The 14,596-nt window shown below is 53.6% G+C and overlaps 1 protein-coding gene across 5 annotated transcripts in view; it reads right to left on the bottom strand.

The window, feature by feature from the left end:
- Positions 1-14,596, bottom strand: part of Slc7a10 (solute carrier family 7 (cationic amino acid transporter, y+ system), member 10) — a 15,022-nt gene extending 426 nt beyond the window's left edge. Inside the window, exons 1-10 of one of the 5 annotated variants that reach the window (NM_017394.4) lie at positions 14,041-14,306; positions 5,400-5,604; positions 3,325-3,476; positions 2,964-3,089; positions 2,740-2,893; positions 1,937-2,060; positions 1,752-1,855; positions 1,370-1,466; positions 1,002-1,151; positions 238-415 (exon numbers count right to left, since the gene is read on the bottom strand). In NM_017394.4, coding sequence (NP_059090.3) covers positions 238-415; positions 1,002-1,151; positions 1,370-1,466; positions 1,752-1,855; positions 1,937-2,060; positions 2,740-2,893; positions 2,964-3,089; positions 3,325-3,476; positions 5,400-5,604; positions 14,041-14,209 — 1,459 coding nt within the window. In that variant the 5' untranslated portion in view covers positions 14,210-14,306. Of the gene's footprint in view, positions 1-237; positions 416-1,001; positions 1,152-1,347; positions 1,467-1,751; positions 1,856-1,936; positions 2,061-2,739; positions 2,894-2,963; positions 3,090-3,324; positions 3,477-5,399; positions 5,605-14,040 lie in introns of those variants that run through there. The other 4 variants (XM_006540197.4, XM_030242780.1, XM_030242781.1 and 1 more) reach the window with 4 other exon arrangements.

Raw genomic sequence — 14,596 nt, 5'->3', positions numbered from 1 at the left:
ATAGACAATGGCGGGGGCCAGGAGGGGAGCAATCCTTTAAGACAGGGATGACCCTAACTCCAGATACCTCCCTTGGGATGGGAGTTGCTTCTTTTGCAGATGAAACCTAGCCACATGTGTATGTAGCAAGAAGCTTTGAGGAAAGTCATTGGGTCCTGCGTCACCAGCCAGGCTGATAGAAGGCCCCGGCTCTGGGGTGGGATCCTACAAGAGGCATGGTGGCAAGACCCTTCTCACCTGTGAATCTGTGTACACACTTTGGTTTGCTTCTCCAGAACACTCCCAGGAAGAAGATGGGAACCCCAGTGAGGATAATGATGATGCCGACCCCACAGACCATGGGCTCCGAGATGAAGCTGAAGACCAGTAGGAATGCCCAGAACACCAAGTACACAACAGGAACGAGGAGGTTCACCTGTCGGAGAAAGGGTGAACAGGAGCACCAGGGAGCAACACCCTAGTTCTCCTGCCACCCAGGGGATTAGAAGCACTTTTTCCATCTCTTGGGAATGGGGCCCCTATGCTGGCCCCTCTGGTAGCTACCCAGTGTACTGGAGAGCAATTCCTGGGTTGACCAGTTGGCCAAACTGCTAAGGCTGTCTATTTGAGCAGTGCTGAGCTGTCTGTAACAGTTATACACAGAAAGCTGTTTACATTTGGCTGCAACTCAACTGTTTTTTTTTTCCATGCTTCAAATTTCAGGCCCTCTTCAGGATCCATATGCAGATGGGAGTCTTCTCTGTCACCCTTTCATGTGGGATCATGAGAATACCAGACTCTGTGATTGGCAGCCTCTGTGACCTTAGTCTCATTGCCCCTGTCTGTGTACTGGGGATATTAAAAACACTTGCTTCCTGGGGTTAGAGGAGATAACATGTCAGAGAGTGTAGGGTGGAAAGCTCTACACTCTGCAAATGCTATATAGCCCATTGTCCTCATCACCTATACCTGCCTCTAGTGCTCAACTTGGATGAAGATGGCCCTGTTATTTCCAGCCTCACCTTAATGGGCCTGTGGAGTGCCGGCCGTCTCCAGCGCAGCACAAGCAGGCCCAGGATAGTGACTCCGTAGCAGAGGTAGTTGATGAAGGACACATAGTTGATGAGTGTGTATGTGTCACCCACGAGCATGATGACCGCTGTGGCCCCGCACTGGGAGAGGACCGAGGGCTGACAGCTGGCCTCCCACCTGCTTCTGGCCATCCCTGGAGGCTGCTCTGGGCCTTCCCACTCAGGTCAGGAGGTCAGGTGGGTCCCAGCCCATCCCCACCCTCCATGGCTCATCTACCATAGGCAGGAATAAGTTTTGGCTATTATCCCCCCAAACCCCCATTGCTAGGTACACTACCTGGTTGGGTTTCCCAACTTACACAGACAAGGAGGGCAGGGATTGGGGTGCAGCGTCTGACATGAATCATGGCCAGGAAGCTGGGTAAGTGTCCCTCTCGGGCTCCAGAGAAGCATAGCCTAGGCACGGGGAAGAAAATGGATAAGGGCCAGAGCCTGGCCTTGAGGCTTCTCTGCTGTTTGCTAGAACCCAGCTGTCACATTGACCTCTGCCCTCCAGGCCCTACCAGCTCTCCTCATGTAGTCTGCCTCCTGGCTTTCTTTACTTCAAGACCAGGATCAGACATTTGTTACCGAGGATTCTCAGCATTCCCTTCCCATTGTCCCTAGCATGGCATGCACACAGCAAGACATCTGCCTTGTCTCACCTATACCATCCTCTCCCCCTCTCCTCAGACCAGTCACCTGGATGAGGTGAACAGGTAGCCATTGATCCCTCCAAAAGTAGAGAGGGCCACAGAGACGGGCATGACCCACGAAAAGTAGCCCAGCAGCTTCTCGCCGAAGGTCTGCATGGGCACAGAGAAGAGGCCACGTGTAAGGCTGGGGTTGGGGTAGGGGCTACAGAGAGAGCTGAGGTCCCTACTCACCACCGCCACGGCGTTGGAGGACAGCAACTCCTGGGGGGACATGGCAGTGAAGTAGGCGACATTGGTGAATGTGTACACAAAGGTGACCAGTGGGATGGAAATGAAGATGGCACGAGGTAGGTTCCTGGGGACAGAGATTGGAGTGTCAGTGTCAATTCCTGGTACAAAAATGGAGTTGTGTATAGTGAGGGGAACTTGGAGTCTCATCTGTCCAGGGGGCGGGCAGGGACATACTGCCGTCTGCCTTTTCCCCAAACCTCTGTCTGAGCACCAGCTAACAGAAGAAGGGACAGATAAGAGCCAAGGCCACTGGTATGAGGACGTGTCATCTCCTGAGGGCAGGGTCTAGTTAATGTCTGGATAGAGAAAAAACAAAAACAAAACCATGTGTAGCCAGAGTTAGCCTAGAAAATCTCGCAGATGCCTTCAGAGCTCAGCCCTCAAGTCTGAGGTCTCCCTGGAGATTCTCCGCCCACCCCCTACCCGGCAGCAGCCATTGTCCCTGTCAAGGTCCCTGGCTGAGCATCAGATGCAACATCACGGGCTCCATCCTTCAGAACCATGTTGTGTGCATATGGATGGTTTCGGGCCAGATGTAAATCACTAAACCCAGCAGGGAAGTGATATTCAAGTCTTTCTGAGGCCCCACAAGGGGCCCAGTTGCAGCTGCAGACAGGGAAGACCACAGTTTTAGGGCTCTCTTGAGGCTGTTGTCATGACAGCGAACATGGTCAGTGGATGACCAGTTTGAGCTTCACAGCAGATCTGTGACGACAACTGCTTTGAGCGGGTGTTTCACTCACTTGCGTGGGTCAACCAGCTCCTCCGTGACATAGTTGAGGAAGTTCCAGCCACTGAAGGCAAAAGAACCTTGGAGGAAAGCCAGGGCCAGGTGACCCACAGACGGTGTCATCCAGAAGGCGAAGGCATTGGTGGGTCTCAGCTCTTCAAAGTGTCCTGGGGAGTCCAGACGTCAGGGGTTAGCACAGTCTCCCAAGTCTCTCCAGTGATCCCACCCTGGTTTTACCTTGGAAGATCTGGACAAAGCCAACAGTGATGATGAGAGACAGCGCCAGCAGCTTCCCACCAGTGAAGATAACCTGGATGCGCGTGGCCCAGCGTACGCTGGAGCTGTTCACCCACGTCAGGAGCACTGGAGAAGAAAGGGGTGTGGGCACCTGAGGCCGAGCCCCTCGTGGTGGCCCATAGCCAGATCTAGGCTAGGGGAACAGCCTCTGCAGCAGCCAGAACCCTGGGTCTCAAGGTTGATGTTACAAGTGACAGCAGCTAGGAGCTCCCTCTCCACTTTCCTCCCAGTAGAGTGGACCGAGAATATCATGGGGTGGGGCATCCAGCTGCTGTGGGGACAGAGGCTCAGGGACACTCACTCAGGCAGGCCATGGAGAGTACTCGAGAGGCTGTGGCTGGGGGGATACAGTTGGGAAAGACAGGCTGAAGCACATAGTTGGAGAAGGTCATGGAGATGACAGCCAGGCTGGTGGGGTACATGATGAGGACAGCACTCCAGAGCAGTAGGAATCTGTGAGCAATCAAGGGCCAGCATGGTACAGGCACACCACTTGCCTGCTCCAGATGTGAGCATCTGGGATAGATGAGGACCAGCCTCCAAGAGCTGGTGAGCTGCCAGAGGCTGGGGAGGTGGCTATCGGAACAATTGGAAACTGATTCCAGGCTGCTCCCTGAGCCCAGACTTCAAGCTATAGCATTATCTAGGGCTCTCAGGCACTTTGTGGTTTAAGATGGTTGATTCTGAGCAATGTTTCTGCCTTGATTTTCAAAGAAGAGTGATTTACATCAGTTATATCAGTATCCCTTAGGTATATGCTCAAAGATTTGCCTTTATCCAAATAGGGGATCCTGCCTGCACCCTTAGGGATGGTGTTAGCTGTTAGCTCTTAAGGTGAGGAGTCCCTTGGGACATGCCTCTTGATCTTCACCTTAGATCTGTGGCCATGTCTCCTACTCCACCCCCTTCTGCACAATCCAATCCCTTGGCTTTTTGGGTTTTATAGATCTCTGCATCTTCTGGCTGCCCTCAAAGTGGAGTCCAGGGCTCTTTCTCACCTTCTCTGAGTATTATGTCCAGGTCCGCAGTATTAAGACCTGACTGAGCACCTCCCTTAACATGCCACAGAGATCCATAATAATACAAACCTTACCCCAAACAACCCCCTGCTCTTACTGAGACCATCATCTATAAAGCCTTTAAAATGTGACAGCGGGTGTCACCCTACTGCGCCCACCTGACCCTCATGACACATTGCCTACCATGTCCTCCTGAGTTAGGTTGTAAAATGACTGTGTTAGGTTAGGAATCCTCATTGAACTTGTCTGGACAATACAGCAACTTCAATCCCCCCCCCCCATCTTGTCAGCTCTGCTATGAACCTGACCTCACCTCTACCCATAGCAGAAAAAGATTCCTTGGCCCAGGCCACCACACTCAGAACCTAGGAAAGATGCTCGTTTTTGCTGAAGGGGCGTATCTTTCTTGCAAGGCTGTGTAAATGGCATTTCCCTACATGATATGCATCCCATTCTGCTGCATGTGCAAAAGCTTATGACTTTTGCTAACCTCTCAAAGCAGGGGTCTTTGAGCTTGAATACCATTCGAGGGATTGTTCTGCTCTGCGAAAAACTTGACATTGGGCACCGTGTGTGTGTGTGTGTGTGTGTGTGTGTGTGTGTGTGTGTGTGTGTGTCCCAACTCAAAGCGAGTGAATTACATGGGAGGACCCTATGCCCCTCCTGCCTCCTCTTTACTAAAATAAAGACCCCCTTTACCTGAGTACTAGTATCATCTAGTGGCTTCCGAGAGTAAGAGCATCCCTCCCTCCATAAACGCCCCAAGGGCAGTAGAGCTGAAAAGGAGTCCCATGTAAAAGGTGACATAGAACTGGGCGCACTCTTGTGGGCAAACCTGTGGTCCCAGTGATGAGGTGCAAGAAGGAGGATTGTGAGTTTAAGACCAGCTTGGGTTACATGGTGAGACTGTCCCATAATACCCAACCAATTAAGAGAAAAGAATAAGATAAACTAAAGCAAAAGGAACCTCAGAGAGAGCAAGGGTCTCACTCAGTAGTTCTCAACTTGTGGGTCACGGCCCCTTTAGGGGTCAAATGACCCTTTCACAGGGCCCACGTATTGGATAGCCTGCATATCAGATATTTACATTTTACGATTCATAACAGTAGCAAAATTATCGCTATCAAGGAACAATGAAATAATTTATGATTGGGGGTCATCACAACATGAGGAACTGTATTAAAGAGTCACAGCATTAGGAAGGTTGAGAACCACTGGTCTAACTGATACCAGAGAAATGGAGTGGGCATCAAGGGTGTCCAACCTAGCTGTGGAAGCTGCCAGATACCACTTCGTCCATTCAACCCCCCCCCCTCACTCCATAGCAGAGAGAGCCCTGCCAGAGCATCACACTCACCCAGCCAGGCCCCCGAAGATCTCAGTGACATAGGCGTAGTCCCCACCAGACTTGGGGATGGCGACACCCAGCTCTGCATAGCAGAGAGAGCCCAGAGCTGTCACGCCCCCACCCAGGACCCAGACGAAGAGGGCCAAACCCACGGAGCCCGAGTGTTCCAGGACACCCTTGGGTGAGATGAAGATGCCTGAGCCAATGATGTTCCCTGTGGAGAGAGACAAGAGTATGAGACTGGCACTCCTTCAGTAGCTCCTTCAGTAGCTCGGGCTTCCTGGGGTAGGAGGAGGATACTTCCGTGAAGGATGGAGCCTGGCCAGTCCCTGGAGGAGCTCAGGTGGGTGATCTGGAGGCACGAGATGGCTGTCACTGAGCCTCTCAGATCTGAGCAGGCCCTTTCTAGGGTCGCCATGGGCTTTTCTCTATCTCTGGCATGGGGAATGGCACTTGCCCAGGCAGCCCGGCCCACTGCCAGAACTCGTTCCTGAATTCCTTTATTCCCTGGCTCCCACTCCAGGTGGCAGTGAGGTGCCACATCCATCCCACATATGTGTACTCCACATAGTCTGGGCTCAGGTCCTCTGCTCAGGCATCTGTTCCCCTCCCACCTCCTGGCCAGAGCTGGCCTTCCACAGCAAGACCTTGACCTGTCTTTCATCTGCCTGCCCTTCTCCTATTGGCCAGACTCATGGAGCTGCTTGAAGAGTAGCAACCAAGGTGCTGCCCCAAGAACAGGCCTGTTCTTACTTGATTCCTTCATATTCTGTTTTCCTCTTTTCCCACCGGGCCATGGACACAGACCCCCCGCACCCCAAAGGCCTTGCTTCCTGGTGTTGTTAACATGTTTAGGTAAGGGTCAACAGGCTGAGGGAGGGATGCATGGGTACTAGTAAATCAGCAGCCATCTCAGTAGGGTTGGGACAGGCCATGACAGAGATCCCTGTCCCACTGGTGTTTGGACACAGACTGCCGAGCCTCTGCTGATTTTTATGAAATGGGAAACCCTGGCTGGGGCATAGAACCTTTGGGTTTGCCACTCCCTTTTCAGGTTGCTCTGTTAAATGGCCACTGTGAAGGCTTAGAGGGGTGCAGGCATGGAGTCTTCATCTGGCTTACAGCGTGGCATCCTCATCAGGACCCCCACCAGCAGTGCCCTTGCTGAGCACGGTGTCCTGCACCAGAGGCCAATAGGTGCACGGGTGCTGAATCCTACAATACCCAGCCATGGCCCCACCCTGGTCTGTCTGCTGAGAAGTCCTCGGTTAAGCGGACGCTGAGAATCTTGGTCATTTCAGGGTCTGCTCTGCAGACGCGGTGAACCAGACCCCTTCCCAGACACCCAGAGCCCACAGTTGTTTATTCTATGGAAGAGTGGAGGATGCCTTTGCTTGGGCATCAGGCAGCCCTTTCTCCATCAGTTTCCCCTTGCATGAAGCCTTGGGAGCCTGCCATTCTCCACACCTCCACAGACAGCCGTACCAGGGACTAACAGAACCTTCTGTTTCCAGCTCATAAATGAGGAGTCGACATCCTTTGTGCCCACACCAGGAGGCCGCACAGGACATCAGGATGAGGGGGGTCATCTGTTAGTTTAGTTGGCACCTGCAGGGAGCACCCATGCAGGACAGAGCGGAGCAAGAGCAAGTGCCCTCAGTACCTATTAGTGAGGGTTCCCGGCAAGGATGCCACGCTGTGAGCCAGATGAAGGCTCAGTGCCTGCATCTCTCGGAGCCTTTACAGTGGCCATTTTACAGATCAGTCTGGAAAGGGGAGTGGACAAGCCCAAAGGCAATAAACCCATTTCACATTTTGTAACTGACATCAGAGCGTCAGTAGTCTGTGTCCAAACCCCAGGACGTGCATACAGGAAAGCATTCCACAGTCATTGACTATGTGAACCAAAGAGCCAACACTGATGGGGCCAGCATCTCAGCCCCCACCTAGTAGGGCAGTGTGTGCATGTGTGTGTGTGTGTATGTGAGTATGTGTGTACACTTGTGCACGTGAATGTGAATGAGTGTGGGTGTGCATGTGAGTGGGCATGTATGAGTGTGTGTATGCAAATATGTGTATGTGTGCACGTGAGTGTGTGTGTATGTGAGTATGTGTGCACACTCATGTGTGTGAGCGGGAATGAGAGTGTTGGTGTGCATGTGAGTGGGCATGCATGTGTGAGTGTGTGTGTGTGTGAGTGTGTGTGTGTGTGTGTGTGTGTGTGTGTGTGTGCATTCTGCTTATTTCACCTGTTCGGTCCACAGGCGGGTCTGGCAGAGGACACAGCTGTGGTTGCCAATCTGCATTCGCTCTAGGTCTACCCTGCTATCCCTCACCCCCACCCCTGGCCGGCACAGATTTCCAGTCTGGACAGACCTACTTGGTGTTCCGGTCACATCCCGGGAGCCCTAAATACATCCAGATAAGGATGGAATAATCCCCGTGTCCCAGTACTCAGAGGTAAGCTGCGTCCCTGGTCTGCTTTCTGGGAGTGGAGCTGGGGTTGGGGAAGTCGAAGAGGACCTGCCCTCCATATCACAGACGAGGGGCCCAAGGCCTGGGTGGGCTGTTGGGTTTTGTAAAGGGCCTTTGAGTTTGCTCCGACCGGCAGCCGTTCTCAGGACCTGGCGGAACAGGATTTGCCAAAAGCCAGTGAAGTTTGAAGCCAGCGGGGGCTGGGTGGCCTTGGAAGGAGCTGGGTATGCTGGAGCTGGGGGCATCCAAAACTCCGGAGTTACCCATCCCTCCTGTGAGGCACCCCCTTCCTCTGGAGACCCCATTACTCTACACACTCAGCCTGGTGAAAGCTCATACAGCAGCTCCCGAGGAAACCCCGGCTCACAGGGGGTCTCTGGGGTCAGGGATGTATCACTAGCTCTGAGCCAAGCAGCTGAGACTCCAGTGCTGGACTGCGAGTGTGTGGAAGTGCACAATTATTCTGGACACGGGGCCTCAGTCTACCACCCAGAACTTCTCTCGTGTGGCTCAAAGGACCATGTGTGCTAGGCAGTGTCTCTGAGGTCCTATGGGGAATCAGGGAACTCTGCCAGGACGACCTGTAGCACCTGCTTCAGGTTCATGCTTGAAAGTGGCAGGAGACCATCATGCTGTGCTAGATGCCCTGGGCACCATGTGGGTGGGATGGAGGCAGGGAGCCACGAGGGTGGTGGGCTTGGGTAAGCAGCAGACAGTGACAAACAGATGAGAGGATGCTGAGGAGAGCGGTTCTCAGTGCTTGTTGTGGGGAGGGTCCATAGAGCTGATGTTCTAGAACATTCTGACTACTAGTGATGGGCTAAGGACTGTGTTCTTGGGTCCCACGTTCAAGCCCCGTAGATATGTTTTTTTGGAAAGGACCTGCAGTGAACCAACCAGCCCTTGAGAAATCCTGCACTGGAGAAGGAAGAAGAGGAAGAAGAGGATAAGAAGAGAGAAGGAGGGAGAGGAAGAGGAAAAAGAAGAAAGAAAAGGAGATGGAGGCAAAGAGGGGAGAAAGAGGAGGAGGAGGGACCCAGGATCCAATAGGACCAAGGTATGAAGATGTGAGATGGAGATATTAAAAAGTGCTTAGGTGACCATCTGACTGACAGCCAGAAAGAGATGGGTCCTGTGGCCTCTCCATTCCTGTCCATTCAGTGGGATAACTGCCCTCTGGTTCCTGTTGGTCCTCCCAGGCAGACAGGTAAGCCTTTCAATGCCCCTACCCCCTCCTTGTGCTTTCTCTGGGAGGTTTTATCACATTAAGATGTTTGGCCTGATGGGGCTTACTTGCCTCCAGGAGGAATGAAGAAAGGGCCATTGTTTTCTGCAGCGGCTGCTGCTGCTGCTGCGGTGCTTGCTGACCTATTTCTGGGAGGCAGTGGCAGACTGTGGAGGTCACAGGGGTAAACTGCAGAGGTCAAATCTTCAGAATGAGTCACTTGCTTGCCCATGGTGTGTGAGAATGTGTGCATGGGTGTGTGGGTTTGGCAACATCCCTATCTATACAAACACATGTGGGGATAGACCTCTAGCAAGTGTCTTCTTCGGGACTCTGCGAGTGGGTCCACGGGGTTAGATGGCAGCAGGGAGCTGGTCTGATAGGACTTGGCCAGAGAGCAAGCACATTATTTAGGATATTGATCCTGATCAGGATCCTTGTCCCCTGCTCGTGAAAGTAGTGCAAACCACTGGTCCTTCCGAAGCAGCCCCACCCCCAGGTAGCTCTCCAGATCACCCACCTAGCTCCATGAATTTGATTTCTGCCCCAATGGCATAGGCTGGAAGGGTGAATAGAAAGTGATTCCTTAATATTGCCTAGGCATTGGCATGCTTTGACCCTGCCCAACAGTTGCCAAGGGAAGTAATTATGACTCTCGCTGTTTTATTAAACCCAGGAGATCCCTGTGCCCCAAACAGCTTTTCTCCTGGAAACCCAACACCCTGGAGTGAGCACTTTGAACTTTGCTGAGACCTGAGTGAAGCCTGCCTCACCATTCCAAGCCTTTCTAGTAAGCTTGTGTCAAGCTCTTCCCTGTCGTGACAGTGGCCCCACTGAGGTCTTGGTAGAATACCAAGGAGGTGAGTGGGGACATCCGGGACGTGTCCTGGGTTGCTAATCAGCTAGCGTGTACCTCTAGCCTAACCTACTTTTCTCTGGAGAGAGGTTAAGCAGAGACGTGGAGATCTCTCCGTCTGGCCTGCCCAGTCAAGTCCCACCAAGGCCAGTGAGCCTGCCAGCCCCCAGTCTCCAGGCCCGGTCTTGTCACTGTCACCAACAATCTCTACGATACTCAATCTGACTCTTAGATCCCAGTCCGTACCTTCCTCAATTAAATTGTGTTCTGTGGCAGGTTGAGCAAAATCTCAATATGTAGCCCAGGCTGAGCTTAAACTCCTGATCCTCCCCAGTGCAGGGATGCCAGGTGAGTACCCCGTACCCCCCCCCCCCACCGTGTCCTATTTCTTGGAATTCTTTGCATGTCCTTCATCGAAAGCCCAGCTTTTAACCCCTGGTTGCCCAGAGCTCAGTCCCAGGCCCTTGACCCTATTATTTCTATAATTGCTCTCTTAGAGACCTCATCCTATCCCCTGATGACAATTCCCAAATTTATAACCAGAGCAGGGACCTTCCCCTGACCTGGGTCTAGACCACAGACTTTCCACGCTCGGGCCTCCTTCTCCCACATAACTCCAGACAGAAGTTCCAACTTCCCATTCTTCCTGCGGATCTGTTCCTTCCTGAAGTTGTCCTGACCAACCAGAGTCAAACTGCACTAATTCAGGCCACCACCTCTGTCACCCTGGACCTTTCCCGGCTGGCTGTCAGTCTGTCACAAACACAACCAGAGTTGAACTTTCAGCCCTCCACTGATGCCCTGTCTCCAGCCACCATTGCCTCTGTCCAAGTGGCTTCCTGCCTAACCTTCCTGCCTAGCCTACCCGTTCTGTAACCTTTATCCCCATGGCCTCTCCTCCTTAGAGAGCTAAGTTCTGTCCAATCGTTTCTTGGGTCAAAACCCTCCCACAGCTCCTAAAAAGAAAAAGGCAAAGCCTTTGCCATAGCTCACAGCCTACCACCAAGCCCTGTTGGGCTCCACCCTGCCCGAGCATACCCTGCCCTCCTTCCTGCCTCAGTTGTCTGGCCAGTACTTATTATGGCCACTGGCTACATGCCTGGCTATTTATTTTGTTTGCTGACTGACTGTACTGGAGCATCAACTGCTGCAGAGGGACCAGCCTGTCTTGTTCCCTGTTAGATGGCCAATACACCTGGTACCATTGAATGGATGCATTAGTGTCTCTGGGGGTGAGAGATGCTCTCAGCCTTGTGGCTGGAGTTGCTCTGACTTCCAGTGGTGTGCTACAGTATCCTAAGGACATGTGACCTTGGGTAGGTTACAGCCTTAGGGCCTCAGTTTCTTTACTTGTCAATGGGTCTGAAGAATCCTCAGGACCTGTAGGAAAAGTGTCTGCAGAGGCCCATTTACTTCTGGCCCTGGAGATAGTAGACAATGTGGCAGTGCTGGATGACAAAGGCCTCTAGAAAGATGGGATTCATGCAGTCACCCCTCAGGTCTCTGGCTTTCAAACACCTGCATAGACTGGACACTTGAATCCCAAGTAGAAAGTGGGGAGTGGTGGTCTGGGCAGCAGAGCCAACATCACTCAGGCTGTCAGACTTGGGCATGTTCCTCCTTGCTTGTGGATTGTGTGACGGGGATAGCTGAGGTCTCCAAGTTAGGATCAGAGACCCCATGTGTGCTGCCACGGGAAAGGCTGACTTTCCTGGCTCTGTTCCTGCATAGTGGAGGGGTATCTCAGTCTACCCTAGCTCAGCTCCTCCACCATTGCTTGTTAAGAGTCAGGCCTTCACTTTGCCAAGCCTCCATAGCACGAAGGCCACTGGGAACCTGTATCCAAATTCTGAGCTCATCAGTTGCAAATAGTGCCATGTAACCCTCAACCTCAGTTTCTCCATCTGTGTAATGGGTACGAAACCTGCCACCACCACCACCACCCCTCCCATAGGGTGAGCATGAGAATCAAAGGAGGTAAGGTAAGTCCATACTATAACAAGAGGTGGTATTCTGAACAGATATCTGATGTACTGGTGAGGTGTATCATTTGGGAGGCTCCACTGGACATTCTGGAAATATCCAGTGAGTAACAGATCACTCACAGACAAGGATGTGAAGTTCTCCAGCTCCATAACACTAGAGTATGACACTGGAGATTTTTGATTTTGACCAAGCTCCTGGGTTAGGAATGGAGGAGAAGCAGGTGAAGAGGAACCCAGGTCTGAGAGTTGTGCTGAGTGAGAAGTGGTCCCCAAAGCCCTGCAAGGGGAAGGAGCTGAACCCTTGGGGCATCAGAAGGAGAGAGCAGAGCAGATCTGGCCTCCTCCCCAGTCACCTAGTTTAGGACAATCCCCCGCTGTCTGGTTCTGTCCCCTGCCTGGCCTGGTGTCTTGACTGATGGAACTTTTGAGCTTCTTAAGCCTGGCCCCCTGGGAGAGCACCCAGTGCCCTGGGCTGGGACAGTGGTTGAGTTCTGTTTCTTGGTTAGCGCAGTTGACTTCCACCCTCCTCCTCAGCCTTCATCTTCTGGAGGCCAAGGGGGAACAGTGAAGCAAGAACAGGCTGAAATGGGAAGGGAGCTGGCGGCCCAGAGCCAGGCTCCGGGGCACCAGTTCCTCCAAAGCCTGAATGGAGAAGGAGCAAAATGGTGGACTGGGTGTTCATCTCTCCCCTACACCACCATTCCCATCCTCTTGCAGATGGCTGGCAGCCTGGCAGCCTCTGATGCTAGGCTCTCCTCTCCACCATCTCTGAACCTCTCTGGCACCATAGCCAGCCCCACCAGTGACCCAAGTGATAAGTAGGCTTCCCTTTTGCGGGGAGGAGGTACAGTACCCTGAAAATGGTGTTGGCTGAAGGCAAAGCTCTAACCACTGCTCTGGCCTGGCCCACAGGCTCGGTCCTTTCTATTATCAGACAGTCAGGGGGGCTGGAGGGACATCAGGACCAGTCCCTGGGAGATAAGCATTCTAGAAGGAAGAAGGCAGGTGGTGGAATTCTCTGGAGCTGGGTTCAGGGGTGACTCTGGGTAGGAGTGCAGGGGATACCCAAGAGACACTACATCTCTCCAGCTGGAGTTTCTCATGGAAGGGCACAGAGCAGAAGGTAAAGATCACACACACACACACACACACACACACACACTTCAGCCTTTCTCTATCTCCAGGGGTCAAAGGGCAGAAAGAGAGCTATTTGGCTGCATCCCTACTGTGTGCCACTTCCTACTGGCTGGGAAAGGGGACAATCAAGACCCCAATTACTGCTCTTTTAGACCCCCAACTCCTGGGCACAGGGAATCAGAAAAGGCCCCGCCCAAGAGGTCTAGTCCAGTTCTCCTTCAGGAGTCAAGGGACAGACAGAGGTGGGGTTGCTGCCCAACCCTGTCCCCGGGGCATTCTACCTATGCAAAAAGCACCATCTGTAGGAAGAGCGAGAGGGGCCAGGCCATGAGAGCACCCATTCAGATGCCACCAGATCACGAGAGTGCTCACTTGGATCCCAGGGCTGAGTGGGTGCTCTCCTGGAGGCTTGGTCTGCTCCTGGCTACTTCGCTACCTCTCCTCGGATTCTGTGGCCACCTCTGCCAGGAAGGTCAGCTTCGTGGCCTTTAACCCTTGCTTTAGACTCTACCCGGCCATTTACCTTCCTGCTTTCCAAGAACAGATGGCTTCACTTCCCTGGCACTTGAATCTGGCACACAGTAGGGATGCACACAGGCTGCCCTGCAGCCCAGAACTTGCCACTCAAGCCAGGCCTAGCAATTATTTCCGTTTCCTAGGTGGGAACAGGGGACTTGCCTTGGTAAAGCCCCTCAGCTGAGTGAAGGCCAGGGGAGGGTTGCAGCAAGGAAAGCCCCCACCCGAACCCCCACCCCCTTCCAGGCGCAAATTTTCAGAGAGGTTGGGGAGGTGAGGGCAAGAAGTTTTGTGACTGGTTTGCCAGGTTCTGTTCCGAATGGGGTCAAGTGTATTCTCCAGCTATGGCAGCAGGTGCTCGAAGGGTTCCTTTGCCCCTGTGGTCTTATGGTCTTCGTGAGGGAGGAACATAAAGGGGTTCCCCCAGTACTTCCACGCTATGTACGCCCTACTCACCGATGATGATGGTGCAAGCGCTCACCAGCCCGATCTCTTTCTTGAGTGCCACCCGCTCCGAGGCGCCCGGGCCGGGACCAGGGCCCGGGGAAGGCGAGGGCGCAGGGCCGGGGTTCCCGTGCCCGCCTGGCTGTTGTATGTGGCTTGCCATGTCGCTGTCCCGCCTCATCCCAGTTCCCTGCGCTACCCCGTCTGTCCGGCCCGCAGCCAGTCCTCCGTCGGTCGGTTCGTCTGTCGGTGCGCTCGCGGCCCTCGCAGCCCGGGACAGCGCCCACAGGCGGGCGCATGCGCTGGCACGGGGCCCGGGCCCCCGGGGGCCCCCGGGCGGCTGGATCCAGGGAGGGACGGAAGGAGGGACGGCCGGCAGCCCCCTCCCCCACCGCCCTTAAAGGGAACTCCCCCTTCCCCCCCACCCCCAACCCTAGTCAGGGGAGACAGGAGGGGACTGGGATCAGACTTAGAAAGGACTTCCTAGTTGAGTGAACGAAGGGGCTACACCCAGACTTGGGTGAGGTGGGGGAGAAGAGCTCAAAGACCAGGCTGTCCCTGCGCTCAA

The sequence above is a fragment of the Mus musculus genome, chromosome 7 (genome assembly GCF_000001635.26).
Source record: "Mus musculus strain C57BL/6J chromosome 7, GRCm38.p6 C57BL/6J".
NCBI classification, from domain to species: domain Eukaryota; kingdom Metazoa; phylum Chordata; class Mammalia; order Rodentia; family Muridae; genus Mus; species Mus musculus.
This window is presented reverse-complemented; position numbering and strand designations above follow the sequence as displayed.